This window comes from Lepisosteus oculatus, chromosome 14 (genome assembly GCF_040954835.1).
Source record: "Lepisosteus oculatus isolate fLepOcu1 chromosome 14, fLepOcu1.hap2, whole genome shotgun sequence".
In the NCBI taxonomy this organism is placed as follows: domain Eukaryota; kingdom Metazoa; phylum Chordata; class Actinopteri; order Semionotiformes; family Lepisosteidae; genus Lepisosteus; species Lepisosteus oculatus.
In genome coordinates this window covers 34,519,637-34,537,408 of record NC_090709.1, presented here as the reverse complement: position 1 = coordinate 34,537,408, position 17,772 = coordinate 34,519,637, and the positions used below count along the sequence as shown (strand labels likewise).

General features: G+C 45.1%; 1 protein-coding gene, 7 non-coding genes and 4 pseudogenes across 8 annotated transcripts; all 12 read left to right on the top strand.

Annotated features, from left to right (window-relative positions):
- Positions 1 to 4,259: 4,259 nt before the first annotated feature.
- On the top strand, positions 4,260 to 7,094 carry LOC138242353 (uncharacterized). Its single transcript, XM_069197853.1, has 8 exons — positions 4,260 to 4,304; positions 4,554 to 4,619; positions 5,092 to 5,183; positions 5,305 to 5,431; positions 5,526 to 5,646; positions 6,179 to 6,237; positions 6,345 to 6,459; positions 7,025 to 7,094. Exons 1-8 carry the CDS (start codon positions 4,260 to 4,262, stop codon positions 7,039 to 7,041), a joined length of 642 nt encoding a protein of 213 aa, XP_069053954.1. The 3' UTR covers positions 7,042 to 7,094.
- Positions 7,095 to 10,624: 3,530 nt separating this feature from the next.
- Positions 10,625 to 10,743, top strand: LOC138218036 (5S ribosomal RNA; annotated as a pseudogene).
- Positions 10,744 to 11,280: 537 nt separating this feature from the next.
- LOC138244933 (5S ribosomal RNA) lies at positions 11,281 to 11,399 on the top strand. The gene has a single exon (XR_011193549.1). It is a non-coding gene; the product is annotated as a 5S ribosomal RNA (ribosomal RNA).
- A 533-nt stretch (positions 11,400 to 11,932) lies between these two features.
- Positions 11,933 to 12,051, top strand: LOC138245460 (5S ribosomal RNA). The gene has a single exon (XR_011194070.1). It is a non-coding gene; the product is annotated as a 5S ribosomal RNA (ribosomal RNA).
- A 537-nt stretch (positions 12,052 to 12,588) lies between these two features.
- LOC138218244 (5S ribosomal RNA) lies at positions 12,589 to 12,707 on the top strand (annotated as a pseudogene).
- Positions 12,708 to 13,244: 537 nt separating this feature from the next.
- Positions 13,245 to 13,363, top strand: LOC138217284 (5S ribosomal RNA). The gene has a single exon (XR_011180996.1). It is a non-coding gene; the product is annotated as a 5S ribosomal RNA (ribosomal RNA).
- Positions 13,364 to 13,900: 537 nt separating this feature from the next.
- On the top strand, positions 13,901 to 14,019 carry LOC138244722 (5S ribosomal RNA). The gene has a single exon (XR_011193337.1). It is a non-coding gene; the product is annotated as a 5S ribosomal RNA (ribosomal RNA).
- A 537-nt stretch (positions 14,020 to 14,556) lies between these two features.
- On the top strand, positions 14,557 to 14,675 carry LOC138244971 (5S ribosomal RNA). Its single transcript, XR_011193588.1, has one exon. It is a non-coding gene; the product is annotated as a 5S ribosomal RNA (ribosomal RNA).
- Positions 14,676 to 15,212: 537 nt separating this feature from the next.
- On the top strand, positions 15,213 to 15,331 carry LOC138217984 (5S ribosomal RNA; annotated as a pseudogene).
- Positions 15,332 to 15,867: 536 nt separating this feature from the next.
- On the top strand, positions 15,868 to 15,986 carry LOC138244721 (5S ribosomal RNA). The gene has a single exon (XR_011193336.1). It is a non-coding gene; the product is annotated as a 5S ribosomal RNA (ribosomal RNA).
- Positions 15,987 to 16,523: 537 nt separating this feature from the next.
- LOC138217983 (5S ribosomal RNA) lies at positions 16,524 to 16,642 on the top strand (annotated as a pseudogene).
- Positions 16,643 to 17,178: 536 nt separating this feature from the next.
- Positions 17,179 to 17,297, top strand: LOC138244720 (5S ribosomal RNA). The gene has a single exon (XR_011193335.1). It is a non-coding gene; the product is annotated as a 5S ribosomal RNA (ribosomal RNA).
- Positions 17,298 to 17,772: the final 475 nt, after the last annotated feature.

The window sequence follows — 17,772 nt, the reverse complement described above, 5'->3', positions numbered from 1 at the left end:
CAATGGCAGACCCTGTGCTCTGACTCCCAGCTTTTCTCCCTGTCTGTGTGTCTCATGGAGAGCAAGCTGAGGTATGCAGAATATGAAGTCCTAATGCAAGAAAATGTATATGGTCAATACAGTAATCAGATTTATTCCATGCTGAAAAGAGAAGAAAGAAAACACAATGTTTTGACCATGGAGCCTTCTTCAGTTATGATTTGATTTTTTACAATCATACCCACAAAAACTTTGCAATTTTTAAAAATCTTGCAAACACAACCCAGATATGTTGACTTCTTTAAAAACATTTTTTTAAAAGAAACACATACTTCTTTTCTAGTTTTTTTTTATGTGGTGGCTGCCAGGAATCCTCAGTGAAAAGGTATGCAGATCCTGTGCAGACGCAGGAGCAAGTAGTTATTGAGACAAGAGAACAATCCGAAACGTCAGGCAAGATCATAGTCGATCGGCGAAAGGTAGATCAAAATCCAGGAAGTACAGAGAGAAGCAAACAATCCGAAACAGAAGGCAAGGCCCAAGGTCGAGAGGCAAAAGGGAGATCAGTAACCAGTAAGCGAGATTTAGAGTAAACGCGAGGTAGAGCTCTCAAAGAGAAGACTCAATACCGAGGGTTTGGATGGTTAAAATTGTGCTGCTTGCCGCACAGTAGAGTGTGTGCTGATGGATTAACACGTGCGGCGGTGCTTGTTATAATTAACCCGCTGCTGGTAGTGGTTAGTTCTTTTGTGAGTTATTCTCCGCTAGCTGGTGGTTGTGACAGTGACAGAATGCTGTTTTGTGATTGATGCTATATCAAAATATAGGGCCCGTAAAATTAAACACAGAACTAAAACCATTTAATGGACTTGTACATCTGTTGCGCTCCTACACTATTAACATCCATTGGGCATTGAATTTCAATTATGTTTCCAGTCCATTCAGATATGTTCTCTATTTTTCAGATTGCTGGCAATGTCACATGTTAAAGGAGGACAGAGGAGTAGAAGGCCAGACCTGTGGTCAAGGGCTGGTGGAGTAGGGAATGTGATCAACGAATTTCTGAAGTTTTCTAAACTCGAAAAAAAAATTAGGTGGAATGACAGTATGTGGTCAACACTGTCAAACAGACTCCTTGGAGAGGAATGCCCCAGCAACAAGAAATGGTTATCAGTGATTTGGCATGAAGATAGAAAACAACTAAGAACCAAAGTGCTTAGGGCGCAGAAAGAGGAGAGTATTGGTAGGGATTCCAAACCAGATGACAGTACACAATCTATAGTCAATATTTCAAGTCAAAGTGAGGGACATAGTTTGGAAGGCAACACAGAGCTCAGAAGTTCATCAGAAGATACAGAAGATGCATGGGCAGCACACGGCAGCACAGACAGTGGTGACATGTTAGAGGGGGAAAAAATCTGTGTAGAATCAGAAAAAAAGCCTGAAGAGCACAGTGAATATTCCCAGGGGGCAAGCTCATCTGGGACATCACCTCAGGATAAAAGGGGATTAAGAAAGATTATGTCTGTGCCTAAAACTTTCCAAGTATGTTTAAAGGCTGAACAATGGAGAAAAATAGCACCTCTAAAAGGTACATCTAAACTAAGATGACCATGGACCCAGATCTTATATAACGAGTTCAGGAAGATAAATCCTTGTTGCCCAATAGCCTTCAAATACCAATACATCAGGAAAGAGAACAGCAGAAAAAAAAAAAACTTTCTGATGATAAAAGCAGTCTGTACCTTCAGGTCCTGCAATGTAAAATACATTATGACAACAAGACACAAACCAATGGGCAATGATGACATCACAATTGATGTTGTACGAGCAGGGCAAATACAGCACAGTAAAAGGGAAACAAAATTTCGACAAGCACGTCAGCCTTATCGTCGAAAGATTGCCCGTGCCCTCACAAAAGGAATCAGCAATGTGTACTACAGGAACCTGAGCAGAACACCGCTTGCCGAAATTGCAGCAGGCAATTTATCTAAACCACTAACACAGAATGTCCTGAAAGTCATTTCATCAGAGTTCAGGAACAGTAAACGCATTCACTATGATCCAGTGTTTGAATTACATATGGCACAAAAATATATGAAAGCATGCGACTTCGACATTGTCCATTTCCCAGGATATATACAGATTTTGCAGTTAGACACATTTGCTGCCTATCTTTACACAGAACAGAGTATGCGAATTCTTATTGCCCATCTAAAGATGAAGGAGAAAGTCAGCCTTTACCTGGATGCAACAGGAGGGGTAGTCAGAAAAATTCCATCGGAGAACAAAAGAATTTTGTACTACAGTCTTACGTTACCTGGAGGTGGAAAAAGAAAGCCTCCATTACCAGTGTCTGAAATGTTGACAACTGACCACACCATTGTCAGTATAGAACGTTGGCTACGGAAATTCATGTTTGACATCTCAACATGTACTACCAAGAGAGTGCAGCATGTAGAAACTGACTACAGCTGGGCCCTGATTCACAGTGTTCTTTTTGCCTTCAATGGGGACACCATCCATGCATACTTAAATCGTGCAATGAAAGTCTGCCAAGGCAAACTTAAGTACACAGAACTTCAGATGTTCACTGTTCTGCACCTTTGCTCTGCCCATGTCATAAAGGCTGTCTCTCAAGCAATTAGTAAAAAAACAACAGACAAAGGACTGCGAGACTTTGCAACATTTTCCTTTGCCATCCTGCAAAACAGCACAACTTTGAGTGTCGCCAGAAATGTTTTCAAACACATGTGTATTGTACTCTCAAGCAGGAGGTTCACAAATGAAGTCCAATCTAGTGTCTGCCTCCTTAACGCTTACATTTCTCAAACAACCACACCAGACCAGATGGAAAAGGAAGCAGAAGTCAAAGACACAGATGAGGTACTGTACCCAAAAATGAGAGGCAGCCTGGGCCGCTCTCCTTTCGCTGTGGAGTTCAAAGGTATTTATGAAGACAGCATATCAGCTCAAGGACATGATGACTATGGGACACAACACAATGTGAACCCCTATTTCTGTGAAGACATAATAAGATTTCTGTTGCAAAGATACATGGCACTATTTCCACTGTGGAGTGGAATTTTGTTGGGTGACCTGGCAAGATATGCTTCAGACAGCAAAAAAGACATATCAATGTCAGAGGTAGCACAAACAAGAGCCACTAATTGTCATGTTGAGACCTGGTTTGGCATTGTCAAGCATTCAATACTTCAGCACAGGAGGAAACTGAGGCCAGCAGAGTTTATTACGATAATGAGACAATCCCTCCAAGGCCGGTACAGAGAACATATAATCCAAAATGCTCTCCCCAAAAAGGTTTTGACGGCTCCATTGATCACCACTAAGACACGTCATGAACATGCACAGGAACAATGGGCAAAGAGAGCACCAGGTGTAGGCAAAGAAACAAAAAATAAATTCTACAGCGCACCACAGAAAATTCCAATCCCCAAAAAAATGAGAACACAGGAAAAAAAAGTTAGCAATAGAAATATTGAAACAAATGAAAAATCGCCAGATGACAGCAACGGCCTGCAAGTACAGCAGGGGAAAGCAGGAACCACAGAATATAAAGAATGGCAGCACAAAGAAGAAAGGAAAGTGTCACCCAAGCAAGCTGCCGTGGGCATGGCTGAAGTGATCACACCACACTGTGATGCACGCCCCATCTCAAAACTTATAAAAGAGAAAACAGATTTCAAAAAGAAGGTAGGATTTGTATTTCAAATATTTCTCTGTGTGGACATTCACTTCTTTTTCAGAGCTTATGAATGTCATCTTCTACTACTGTAGGTGTTCTTTGTCGTTTCTCTCTAACTTGTTATACTTGTTGACATACTTGTGTTATACTTGTGGTGTGTAATCTCAATTTTCATTATGTTAGGTCCAGTGATCTCTTGTGTATGCTTTTGGCTTGGTAAATCTTTTTTATGTACACGCCCTTTGGAACATCAATCCGAGTGAATTAGTGGTTGCAGTTTTGCCATCCATGCACAGTGCAGACACATATATTCTCAGACACTCGGAGTTTGTGTCTCTGAAACCAGATGAGTGGCTCATAGGCGAGGTAAGATGAAAGTGTTTGATTGCATGCATTTGTTAAGGTTTCTGAGCTTTTGTGTAATCAAATGTGTGTGAGTGCGTGAAATCACATCTTCTTCAATTGTGTTTGCTTTTTCCATAAGACCATTGAGTGTTACTTTCAAGTAGTGAAAGAATCCATGGACTTGGGGAAGAAGGTTTTCCTAATGAACCACTACACAACTGGTGTAATCATGAGTGGGAATAGAGAGCGCATGGCTAGACAACGTTTGTCCAAGGTAAGGACATCAAACACAAATGTTGATGGATTACATTAGTGAGGGGGCAAACATGGTTTTTCACTAACTGATGATTGTTTTATCAATAGAGAAACAAGGAGAGCTACAAGCAATCAAAACAGGTCACAACTGTGCCCATGGTGCTGCCTAAAGAAACTACCTTTATAGTCAGAAATCAAAATTCAAAGGTAGCACACCATCCCTGTGAGGCAGCCTGTTGTACTAATCTTGTCATTCTTTTCATTACAGGTCAACTTTGAAAACTATGAAGCCATTATTAGCTTTTTTAACACTGGTGTCCACTGGAAATTGTTGGTAAGTGTGGTGCAGGTAATCCAAAACAGCGTAGGTTTATAATTACACCTGGAACCATTACAGTTCAAGTGATTATCCTTGTTGCATCTAAAAAAATTACAAAGTCACAATGTATGTGTTCCTCTCCTGTTAAAAAAGGTGGACATTGATAGTGAGTGTCCAAGGCAATGGTGACAGTGCACTTTTCCTAAATTATTATTGTGAATACTGCTGTGTAATGAACAGACAACCAAACAAGTCAAAGTGTCATGTAGGAAAAAAAGTACTGTTAGGTCATTTCCTGACTGTCTTTGCCGAGGTTTGCAAAATATTAAATGTTAAATAATATATAAATATAAATATTATATATATAAAATATTCAAATATTAAAAACCTTTGTTTAAACAACATAAAACTCCTGAAACTGCCTGTGTGTCTGGCCCCACATTAAATGCAACTTCATGTCTGATGATGGGCCCTTTGTTTCTTGCAGTATCTGTATGCTCCATCCCAGAAAGTCTTTGTGGTCGACCCTATGGGGAGTGATGAGATGGGAGACTCCACTGCAGCGGCAAAAAGGTTCAGGTAAGAAATCAAGCATTAGTTTCGTGGTGAAATTCTGCAGGGGCACACATACATTTCAGGTTCAAGTTCAGCATGACAAATATTTCCTCATTTATCAATAACCTATTGTTTTGATTCACAGGGACTTTTTTAAGATGCGAAGGAATGTCCTAGGAAAAGAAGACTGGTTGAATATCAACTGGCACCCAAGCGTGATTGGTCACACCAGGCAAGCAGATGCCTCAAGCTGTGGGGTCTTTGTGATGCAGGTCAGCATAACCTTTCCATGCCGAAATTTTGGACTTAAAACTATTGTATGAGAGATTTTTAGGGAAATAATTGAAACAAACTTTTGTCTGTTAGATGGGCGCAGACATCATTAACAATTTCCCGGATATTCCAACATATATCGAAATAAACAGCAGTGCCAAAGAAATGAGAAAGTTGCGGGAAGACCTGTCAATCAGAATTCTTGAGGCTTCAGGTATTGTACCATTTGATCCTCATTGCCTACGTTTCTTGGTGTATATTATTTTCCTGAAGCATGTTCTCTCTCTGTAACAAGTCTGGATGAAAAAGATTCTCAATTTATTTATATGCAGAACTCATTTGGGTATTCTTTTTGTACTATATAACACAGTGATGAAAAGTTAATTAAATCACATTTCACACAGTTAAAATTCAATGACACTTTGGCCTTCGTCGTGGTTGACACAACCATTGTCTGGGAAAAGTGTGGGTCTAAATTGCCCATAGTGAAGCAAAGCAAACTGAAACATGATAGCTGTGTTATCATGTGCCCCCTTAAAATCATAGCAACACACGCTGACGCAAAAAAGGGTAACAGGTGTTGACAGGAGTATTCTGAGACATGACAATGTGCGGTTTAAGAAGCAGTAGAACACCTAATCAGGAAAGTGCATACGAAAAGGTCTCTATCAAACTGTCTTCAATTATGCAACAATGATCTGTAGATAACATTGGAAAAATCAGTCTATTTGGCATGTTTATTATAGCTCCTCTCCAGGACATGTGCCTGATGTGTGGAGAAACACCAGTGCGGCAGACAAACTGGGTAAGTGAACATCATCTCTATCTGTATGTGTAATGTAAGCACATAATAACAAAACATGCCAGTGAAAGGTGATAGCTGAACTGATATAAGGTTTACTGTCCGTGTAGATTCAGTGTGACAGTTGTGAAAACTGGTTCCATGAATTGTGCATCTCAAAAGAAGAGTATGAAAGCGCAAAGAATGAAGTAACATGGATATGTACATTTTGCCAACCCCAGTTTGGTGAGTATGCTCTGCATGCAAACTATCACTATGAAAGGGTTTTTTAAGCAGGACATGTAGTTTTAGATTCAGCAGAAACATACAGTAGGATGACATATTTCAGTGGACGTTATAATTGTTTGTTATTGTTAAGAAGTTTGGATTGCAGGCTTGTCTTCTGGCATTAATGGTTCTATAAATTAGAGATAACTTTTCAAAAAACACACCAAAGAAGGCACACATAAAAGATTACTGATAATCTGTGCAATTTATTACATGACACAGGCATCTCACAGATAGAATTACTGTGTCAGATTAATGATTAGACATGGATGCATCAAATCACTTACTAGGTTTCTTTCCAATAGTATAGAAACAAAGACACAACCATGAACACCTAAAAGAGCTTGCCATTTAGCACAGAAACAATATAACGTCTTGCTGTAAAAACACAAAGTAAGAAAAAAGGAGTTTGATTAAGAGAGATCTGGCAAATTGTGCAAATACCTAGATCTTGATTTGTGACCCATTTATACTCCTTGGATCCTTTGCAGTTCGTAACCCTTCTTACGGTTTTATATTTCAGGCACTGTTGATGAGTGAGCATCCACCCCCTACTCCCGAGCATTACATAAAAGACATGCTGGAAACTCAAGTAGACTGTCAACGTGTTCTCAGCAGAATTCACCTCCAAAAGACACGTAAGTACAAGTTTCAATATCCCCCCAAAAATTTTATCTTGGGTAAGAGTAAACTTTCGTACACTTTGCCAAACAATAATGAAAAACACTAGAACACAAAATCACTAGAAACCATTTGTTATCTATTGCCAGAAACCAAACAAAGTCTGTATGAAAACAGTAAAAAAGTTAATCATGACACAACACAGTCCCTTTTAAATATGATCACTACACACTGTTAACATCACTGTAGTAGTGCAAAGAAATGTAAAACGACAGTATGTCACCATGACATGATTTATGTGAAAGATTTCCAGATAAAATTGTATCCATCCTAGTAAGATAGATTAATCAAGAAATTCCACTCCGTTGTGAGAAAGATCAAAGAAAAATGGCTTCTATCAAATAGAAGTGTATCTAGGGTGATTCCTTTTTATTAGGTTTCCAAAACAGTACTCTATCTACCTTTAGACAGGGCACAGTGCTAAAAGGATTCTAACCGGAACAATAAAACACAATTGCATCATCGAAGTCCGAACCCCACTGGCTTTCAATATCGTACCATGTACATCTCCAGGAGTGGAGACTCATGAAAAAGAACAGCCTAGACACCAAAGTGATACTTTTCTTACAGTAAGGTTAAGGTAGTTGTAGGATGCTGTCTAGATCAATGAACAGATTATGTTAACAATAGCAAGCACGTAGCAGAGCATTTAGGCACACAGCCCCTAAATTGTGGAAATATATGTCAGACCTTTTTAAGGATGCCCCATACCTACAAGCATATTTAACAATGCTGTAGTCTTCTACATCGTCTCTGTAGTCTTCTTTATCCCAAGTGATCTAATTCTTTAGGAGGTGCAGAAACATAGATATCAAGTGGGAAAGTAGACAACCACGTTGCAATTGTTTTTTCTGTGTCTAACCCTTTTTTTTTCTCCACACCATGCCTGCCACTGTTCTCTCTTCGGTGCCTTTGGTTGATATTGAGCTCCGTCCCCCATGACAAGGGATCCTCCTGGATTTCTGAAGCAAGGAACCCAGCCTACAAAACTCAAGATCCTGTACTGCTCAACCCAGTGGATGGGACACACTCAACATTAACATCTAGTCTCACATAATATATGAAATAGAATTCACCGTGTCAATCTGCATGGTTGTGCATGTGAACTGTTTCTAGTAACTATTTGTCATACACAACCAGGACCTGGAGGGGAGGTCAACCATCAGGCCTTGGACCCCCAGAGATTTTTTTTCTCCTTTGGAGTTTTTTGTTTTTCTCTCCTTCGTGCCTGATGGTTACACAGTCACATCATCAAGACTGCATACCACACCTTCATTGTGATTACAGATATAGCTTATTTAAAATGTGAAATTAGGAAAAAACTAAACGAAACATGGGAAATAAAAAGAATGTAAAATCTAAAATTTTCAGATGTTGTGATGAAGCTTTTGACTCATGAATAGCACCCCCCTATCCCAGTGTATTACCTGTAGTGTTATCTTCAGAAACTCATTACAAAATAAAGACAGGGGCCACAGCCACAGTAAGGTTGTATGAGGTTCGGGGGCCTGTCTGGTGTGTAAAACACTTGGTTTCAGCAGAGTGGGTGCTGTATTTGAAATGCTATTGAGCCATGAAGACGACCCACCCGTCCCAGTGTATTACCTGTAGTGTAATCTTCAGAAAATCATAAAAAAATAAAGAAAGGGGCCACAGCTACAGTAAGGTTGTATGAGGTTTGGGGGCCTGTCTGGTGTGTAAAACACTTGGTTTCAGCAGAGTGGGTGCTGTATTTGAAATGCTATTGAGCCATGAAGACGACCCACCTGTCCCAGTGTATTACCTGTAGTGTTATCTTCAGAAACTCATTACAAAATAAAGACAGGGGCCACAGCTACAGTAAGGTTGTATGAGGTTCGGGGGCCTGTCTGGTGTGTAAAACACTTGGTTTCAGCAGAGTGGGTGCTGTATTTGAAATGCTATTGAGCCATGAAGACGACCCACCCGTCCCAGTGTATTACCTGTAGTGTAATCTTCAGAAAATCATAAAAAATTAAAGAAAGGGGCCACAGCTACAGTAAGGTTGTATGAGGTTTGGGGGCCTGTCTGGTGTGTAAAACACTTGGTTTCAGCAGAGTGGGTGCTGTATTTGAAATGCTATTGAGCCATGAAGACGACCCACCTGTCCCAGTGTATTACCTGTAGTGTTATCTTCAGAAACTCATTACAAAATAAAGACAGGGGCCACAGCTACAGTAAGGTTGTATGAGGTTCGGGGGCCTGTCTGGTGTGTAAAACACTTGGTTTCAGCAGAGTGGGTGCTGTATTTGAAATGCTATTGAGCCATGAAGACGACCCACCTGTCCCAGTGTATTACCTGTAGTGTTATCTTCAGAAACTCATTACAAAATAAAGACAGGGGCCACAGCCACAGTAAGGTTGTATGAGGTTCGGGGGCCTGTCTGGTGTGTAAAACACTTGGTTTCAGCAGTGTGGGTGCTGTATTTGAAATGCTATTGAGCCATGAAGACAACCCACCCATCCCACCTGTAGTGTTATCTTCAGAAAATCCTAAAAAATATAAAGAAAGGTTCCACAACCCAAAATAAAGCTGGGAAAAGTCAGAGGACCCGCTTAGTGTGCAAAACACTTGCAGCATTGTGGGTGCTGTGGTTTAAATGCTATTGGTTTGTGAACAGAATACCCCTATCCCAGTGCATTGTGCCATATTAAATAAAAGCATGAGAAAAAGAGATTCAGAATGCAAAGCTGTGTCAGTGTTCTGTGTAAAAAATCGGTTTGAACATCATGGGAGCTGTTTTTAATAAGATGCTGAGTAAAGAATATTTTAATCTTCCTGCTGTCAGTAGTATTTTCAATATAGTTGACCCTTACCTGAATGAAAACAGGACGTAAAGGAAGGGTTTCAGAAGTCAAACAAAGCTTTATTCCCGTGCTTACAGTCTGGGTAATGGGAGACTGCGCTGTTCTGCTTCCTATGGTCATATACGGGTTTTTCGCACGAAGCGATTTGAACAGTATTTCTCGCGTTGTGAACGTGTGCACACAGCGGTCCCCCGGGTTCCAGTTCGTGCGTAATTACGCATCGATGAAAAACCGGAGGTTTAAAAAAAGATAATTAGCTCACTGATAGTTTGATGTAAAGAGTGTGGAAATATCCACAAGTCGTGGTCTTTAAAATGCATTTGGTTTGACGGCGTTCTGTGCTTCCATTGCGAAGATATGGACAAAAGAATATTCGTGCTTGGTCAAAAAAATGTCATAAAAACGAAAAAGTAAAGGCTGAGAAAGCATCCACAATGTATTTTATACACAAAACAAGCATTCTCGCAATTCTAAGAGGTTTCGTGAAAGCGCTACAGGCGTGCCAAAATCGTTTTCGAACTTCGAGCTAACTTTACCCCGGTAAAAAAAACAGCGTCGTAAAAGTGGTGACGGAGCTGTCCTCTCAATAAGAAGGGTGCCAGCGAGCCTTGCTCTCGCTTACGGCCACACCCCCTTGAGCACGCCTGATCTCATCTGATCTTGGAAGCTAAACAGGGATGGGCCTGGTTAGTACTTGGATGGGAGACCGCCTGGGACTACCAGGTGCTGTAAGCTTTTAAGCGCAGGAGGCGCCCTATCCCCGCTCGCTCGCTCATTCCCCTGTTCACACGTGCAGTGCGGCTTGTCCGTCTGTTTATTTCTCAGCTTTGGCGAGACACGGGTGCTTGTGTATTAGCGTGAGCGTTTTTTATTCTGATCAGGAACAGTTTTACAAGTCCGCAAAGGATCGAGGAAAGGTTTATCGCCAGCTGAAAAGAGACACAGCGCTTCGGCTGTGGAGACTTGTTCGGCTGGCGTTCGGAGAGTCGCGTTTTTCAGAATTGTATTGAGATCGTTTTCCACAGAGCTCAGATGTCAAAGCACAGCAGCAGCTCTCCACAGCGATCCTCTATAGCGCCCTTTCTCCCGCAGCTCCGTCCTCATTGGAAGGAAGCAAGAGTGAAAGGCTGAAGTGAAATAGAGCAGGGACGAAGGCAGTGAAGAGAGAGAACGTGGGAAGAAGAGAAAAACGCAAGGGAAAAAAAGCAGCGTCGAAAAAGAGGTGACGGAGCTGTCCTCTCAATAAGAAGGGTGCCAGCGAGCCTTGCTCGCGCTTACGGCCACACCCCCTTGAGCACGCCTGATCTCGTTTGATCTCGGAAGCTAAACAGGGATGGGCCTGGTTAGTACTTGGATGGGAGACCGCCTGGGAATACCAGGTGCTGTAAGCTTTTAAGCGCAGGAGGCGCCCTATCCCCGCTTGCTCGCTCATTCCCCTGTTCACACGTGCAGTGCGGCTTGTCCGTCTATTTGTCAGCTTTGGCGAGACACGGGTGCTTGTGTATTAGCGTGAGCGTTTTTTATTCTGATCAGGAACAGTTTTACAAGTCCGCAAAGGATCGAGGAAAGGTTTATCGCCAGCTGAAAAGAGACACAGCGCTTCGGCTGTGGAGACTTGTTCGGCTGGCGTTCGGAGAGTCGCGTTTTTCAGAATTGTATTGAGATCGTTTTCCACAGAGCTCAGATGTCAAAGCACAGCAGCAGCTCTCCACAGCGATCCTCTATAGCGCCCTTTCTCCCGCAGCTCCGTCCTCATTGGAAGGAAGCAAAAGTGAAAGGCTGAAGTGAAATAGAGCGGGGACGAAGGCAGTGAAGAGAGAGAACGTGGGAAGAAGAGAAAAACGCAAGGGAAAAAAAGCAGCGTCGTAAAAGAGGTGACGGAGCTGTCCTCTCAATAAGAAGGGTGCCAGCGAGCCTTGCTCTCGCTTACGGCCACACCCCCTTGACCACGCCTGATCTCATCTGATCTTGGAAGCTAAACAGGGATGGGCCTGGTTAGTACTTGGATGGGAGACCGCCTGGGAATACCAGGTGCTGTAAGCTTTTAAGCGCAGGAGGCGCCCTATCCCCGCTCGCTCGCTCATTCCCCTGTTCACACGTGCAGTGCGGCTTGTCCGTCTGTTTATTTGTCAGCTTTGGCGAGACACGGGTGCTTGTGTATTAGCGTGAGCGTTTTTTATTCTGATCAGGAACAGTTTTACAAGTCAGCAAAGGATCGAGGAAAGGTTTATCGCCAGCTGAAAAGAGACACAGCGCTTCGGCTGTGGAGACTTGTTCGGCTGGCGTTCGGAGAGTCGCGTTTTTCAGAATTGTATTGAGATCGTTTTCCACAGAGCTCAGATGTCAAAGCACAGCAGCAGCTCTCCACAGCGATCCTCTATAGCCCCCTTTCTCCCGCAGCTCCGTCCTCATTGGAAGGAAGCAAGAGTGAAAGGCTGAAGTGAAATAGAGCGGGGACGAAGGCAGTGAAGAGAGAGAACGTGGGAAGAAGAGAAAAACGCAAGGGAAAAAAAGCAGCGTCGTAAAAGAGGTGACGGAGCTGTCCTCTCAATAAGAGGGGTGCCAGCGAGCCTTGCTCTTGTTTACGGCCACACCCCCTTGAGCACGCCTGATCTTGTCTGATTTCGGAAGCTAAACAGGGATGGGCCTGGTTAGTACTTGGATGGGAGACCGCCTGGGAATACCAGGTGCTGTAAGCTTTTAAGCGAAGGAGGCGCCCTATCCCCGCTCGCTCGCTCATTCCCCTGTTCACACGTGCAGTGCGGCTTGTCCGTCTGTTTATTTGTCAGCTTTGGCGAGACACGGGTGCTTGTGTATTAGCGTGAGCGTTTTTTATTCTGATCAGGAACAGTTTTACAAGTCCGCAAAGGATCGAAGAAAGGTTTATCGCCAGCTGAAAAGAGACACAGCGCTTCGGCTGTGGAGACTTGTTCGGCTGGCGTTCGGAGAGTCGCGTTTTTCAGAATTGTATTGAGATCGTTTTCCACAGAGCTCAGATGTCAAAGCACAGCAGCAGCTCTCCACAGCAATCCTCTATAGCGCCCTTTCTCCCGCAGCTCCGTCCTCATTGGAAGGAAGCAAGAGTGAAAGGCTGAAGTGAAATAGAGCGGGGACGAAGGCAGTGAAGAGAGAGAACGTGGGAAGAAGAGAAAAACACAAGGGAAAAAAAGCAGCGTCGTAAAAGAGGTGACGGAGCTGTCCTCTCAATAAGAAGGGTGCCAGCGAGCCTTGCTCTCGCTTACGCCCACACCCCCTTGAGCACGCCTGATCTCGTCTGATCTCGGAAGCTAAACAGGGATGGGCCTGGTTAGTACTTGGATGGGAGACCGCCTGGGAATACCAGGTGCTGTAAGCTTTTAAGCGCAGGAGGCGCCCTATCCCCGCTCGCTCGCTCATTCCCCTGTTCACACGTGCAGTGCGGCTTGTCCGTCTGTTTATTTGTCAGCTTTGGCGAGACACGGGTGCTTGTGTATTAGCGTGAGCGTTTTTTATTCTGATCAGGAACAGTTTTACAAGTCCGCAAAGGATCGAAGAAAGGTTTATCGCCAGCTGAAAAGAGACACAGCGCTTCGGCTGTGGAGACTTGTTCGGCTGGCGTTCGGAGAGTCGCGTTTTTCAGAATTGTATTGAGATCGTTTTCCACAGAGCTCAGATGTCAAAGCACAGCAGCAGCTCTCCACAGCGATCCTCTATAGCGCCCTTTCTCCCGCAGCTCCGTCCTCATTGGAAGGAAGCAAGAGTGAAAGGCTGAAGTGAAATAGAGCGGGGACGAAGGCAGTGAAGAGAGAGAACGTGGGAAGAAGAGAAAAACGCAAGGGAAAAAAAGCAGCGTCGTAAAAGAGGTGACGGAGCTGTCCTCTCAATAAGAAGGGTGCCAGCGAGCTTTGGTATCGCTTACGGCCACACCCCCTTGAGCACGCCTGATCTCGTCTGATCTCGGAAGCTAAACAGGGATGGGCCTGGTTAGTACTTGGATGGGAGACCGCCTGGGAATACCAGGTGCTGTAAGCTTTTAAGCGCAGGAGGCGCCCTATCCCCGCTCGCTCGCTCATTCCCCTGTTCACACGTGCAGTGCGGCTTGTCCGTCTGTTTATTTGTCAGCTTTGGCGAGACACGGGTGCTTGTGTATTAGCGTGAGCGTTTTTTATTCTGATCAGGAACAGTTTTACAAGTCCGCAAAGGATCGAGGAAAGGTTTATCGCCAGCTGAAAAGAGACACAGCGCTTCGGCTGTGGAGACTTGTTAGGCTGGCGTTCGGAGAGTCGCGTTTTTCAGAATTGTATTGAGATCGTTTTCCACAGAGCTCAGATGTCAAAGCACAGCAGCAGCTCTCCACAGCGATCCTCTATAGCGCCCTTTCTCCCGCAGCTCCGTCCTCATTGGAAGGAAGCAAGAGTGAAAGGCTGAAGTGAAATAGAGCGGGGACGAAGGCAGTGAAGAGAGAGAACGTGGGAAGAAGAGAAAAACGCAAGGGAAAAAAAGCAGCGTCGTAAAAGAGGTGACGGAGCTGTCCTCTCAATAAGAAGGGTGCCAGCGAGCCCTGCTCTCGCTTACGGCCACACCCCCTTGAGCACGCCTGATCTCGTCTGATCTCTGAAGCTAAACAGGGATGGGCCTGGTTAGTACTTGGATGGGAGACCGCCTGGGAATACCAGGTGCTGTAAGCTTTTAAGCGCAGGAGGCGCCCTATCCCCGCTCGCTCGCTCATTCCCCTGTTCACACGTGCAGTGCGGCTTGTCCGTCTGTTTATTTGTCAGCTTTGGCGAGACACGGGTGCTTGTGTATTAGCGTGAGCGTTTTTTATTCTGATCAGGAACAGTTTTACAAGTCCGCAAAGGATCGAGGAAAGGTTTATCGCCAGCTGAAAAGAGACACAGCGCTTCGGCTGTGGAGACTTGTTCGGCTGGCGTTCGGAGAGTCGCGTTTTTCAGAATTGTATTGAGATCGTTTTCCACAGAGCTCAGATGTCAAAGCACAGCAGCAGCTCTCCACAGCGATCCTCTATAGCGCCCTTTCTCCCGCAGCTCCGTCCTCATTGGAAGGAAGCAAGAGTGAAAGGCTGAAGTGAAATGGAGCGGGAACGAAGGCAGTGAAGAGAGAGAACGTGGGAAGAAGAGAAAAACGCAAGGGAAAAAAAGCAGCGTCGTAAAAGAGGTGACGGAGCTGTCCTCTCAATAAGAAGGGTGCCAGCGAGCCTTGCTCTTGCTTACGGCCACACTCCCTTGAGCACGCCTGATCTCGTCTAATCTCGGAAGCTAAACAGGGATGGGCCTGGTTAGTACTTGGATGGGAGACCGCCTGGGAATACCAGGTGCTGTAAGCTTTTAAGCGCAGGAGGCGCCCTATCCCCGCTCGCTCGCTCATTCCCCTGTTCACACGTGCAGTGCGGCATGTCCGTCTGTTTATTTGTCAGCTTTGGCGAGACACGGGTGCTTGTGTATTAGCGTGAGCGTTTTTTATTCTGATCAGGAACAGTTTTACAAGTCCGCAAAGGATCGAGGAAAGGTTTATCGCCAGCTGAAAAGAGACACAGCGCTTCGGTTTGGAGACTTGTTCGGCTGGCGTTCGGAGAGACGCGTTTTTCAGAATTGTATTGAGATCGTTTTCCAGAGAGCTCAGATGTCAAAGCACAGCAGCAGCTCTCCACAGCGATCCTCTATAGCGCCCTTTCTCCCGCAGCTCCGTCCTCATTGGAAGGAAGCAAGAGTGAAAGGCTGAAGTGAAATAGAGCGGGGACGAAGGCAGTGAAGAGAGAGAACGTGGGAAGAAGAGAAAAACGCAAGGGAAAAAAAGCAGCGTCGTAAAAGAGGTGACGGAGCTGTCCTCTCAATAAGAAGGGTGCCAGCGAGCCTTGCTCTCGCTTACGGCCACACCCCCTTGAGCACGCCTGATCTCGTCTGATCTCGGAAGCTAAACAGGGATGGGCCTGGTTAGTACTTGGATGGGAGACCGCCTGGGAATACCAGGTGCTGTAAGCTTTTAAGCGCAGGAGGCGCCCTATCCCCGCTCGCTCGCTCATTCCCCTGTTCACACGTGCAGTGCGGCTTGTCCGTCTGTTTATTTGTCAGCTTTGGCGAGACACGGGTGCTTGTGTATTAGCGTGAGCGTTTTTTATTCTGATCAGGAACAGTTTTACAAGTCCGCAAAGGATCGAGGAAAGGTTTATCGCCAGCTGAAAAGAGACACAGCGCTTCGGCTGTGGAGACTTGTTCGGCTGGCGTTCGGAGAGTCGCGTTTTTCAGAATTGTATTGAGATCGTTTTCCACAGAGCTCAGATGTCAAAGCACAGCAGCAGCTCTCCACAGCGATCCTCTATAGCGCCCTTTCTCCCGCAGCTCCGTCCTCATTGGAAGGAAGCAAGAGTGAAAGGCTGAAGTGAAATGGAGCGGGAACGAAGGCAGTGAAGAGAGAGAACGTGGGAAGAAGAGAAAAACGCAAGGGAAAAAAAGCAGCGTCGTAAAAGAGGTGACGGAGCTGTCCTCTCAATAAGAAGGGTGCCAGCGAGCCTTGCTCTTGCTTACGGCCACACTCCCTTGAGCACGCCTGATCTCGTCTAATCTCGGAAGCTAAACAGGGATGGGCCTGGTTAGTACTTGGATGGGAGACCGCCTGGGAATACCAGGTGCTGTAAGCTTTTAAGCGCAGGAGGCGCCCTATCCCCGCTCGCTCGCTCATTCCCCTGTTCACACGTGCAGTGCGGCATGTCCGTCTGTTTATTTGTCAGCTTTGGCGAGACACGGGTGCTTGTGTATTAGCGTGAGCGTTTTTTATTCTGATCAGGAACAGTTTAACAAGTCCGCAAAGGATCGAGGAAAGGTTTATCGCCAGCTGAAAAGAGACACAGCGCTTCGGTTTGGAGACTTGTTCGGCTGGCGTTCGGAGAGACGCGTTTTTCAGAATTGTATTGAGATCGTTTTCCAGAGAGCTCAGATGTCAAAGCACAGCAGCAGCTCTCCACAGCGATCCTCTATAGCGCCCTTTCTCCCGCAGCTCCGTCCTCATTGGAAGGAAGCAAGAGTGAAAGGCTGAAGTGAAATAGAGCGGGGACGAAGGCAGTGAAGAGAGAGAACGTGGGAAGAAGAGAAAAACGCAAGGGAAAAAAAGCAGCGTCGTAAAAGAGGTGACGGAGCTGTCCTCTCAATAAGAAGGGTGCCAGCGAGCCTTGCTCTCGCTTACGGCCACACCCCCTTGAGCACGCCTGATCTCGTCTGATCTCGGAAGCTAAACAGGGATGGGCCTGGTTAGTACTTGGATGGGAGACCGCCTGGGAATACCAGGTGCTGTAAGCTTTTAAGCGCAGGAGGCGCCCTATCCCCGCTCGCTCGCTCATTCCCCTGTTCACACGTGCAGTGCGGCTTGTCCGTCTGTTTATTTGTCAGCTTTGGCGAGACACGGGTGCTTGTGTATTAGCGTGAGCGTTTTTTATTCTGATCAGGAACAGTTTTACAAGTCCGCAAAGGATCGAGGAAAGGTTTATCGCCAGCTGAAAAGAGACACAGCGCTTCGGCTGTGGAGACTTGTTCGGCTGGCGTTCGGAGAGTCGCGTTTTTCAGAATTGTATTGAGATCGTTTTCCACAGAGCTCAGATGTCAAAGCACAGCAGCAGCTCTCCACAGCGATCCTCTATAGCGGCCTTTCTCCCGCAGCTCCGTCCTCATTGGAAGGAAGCAAGAGTGAAAGGCTGAAGTGAAATAGAGCGGGGACGAAGGCAGTGAAGAGAGAGAACGTGGGAAGAAGAGAAAAACGCAAGGGAAAAAAAGCAGC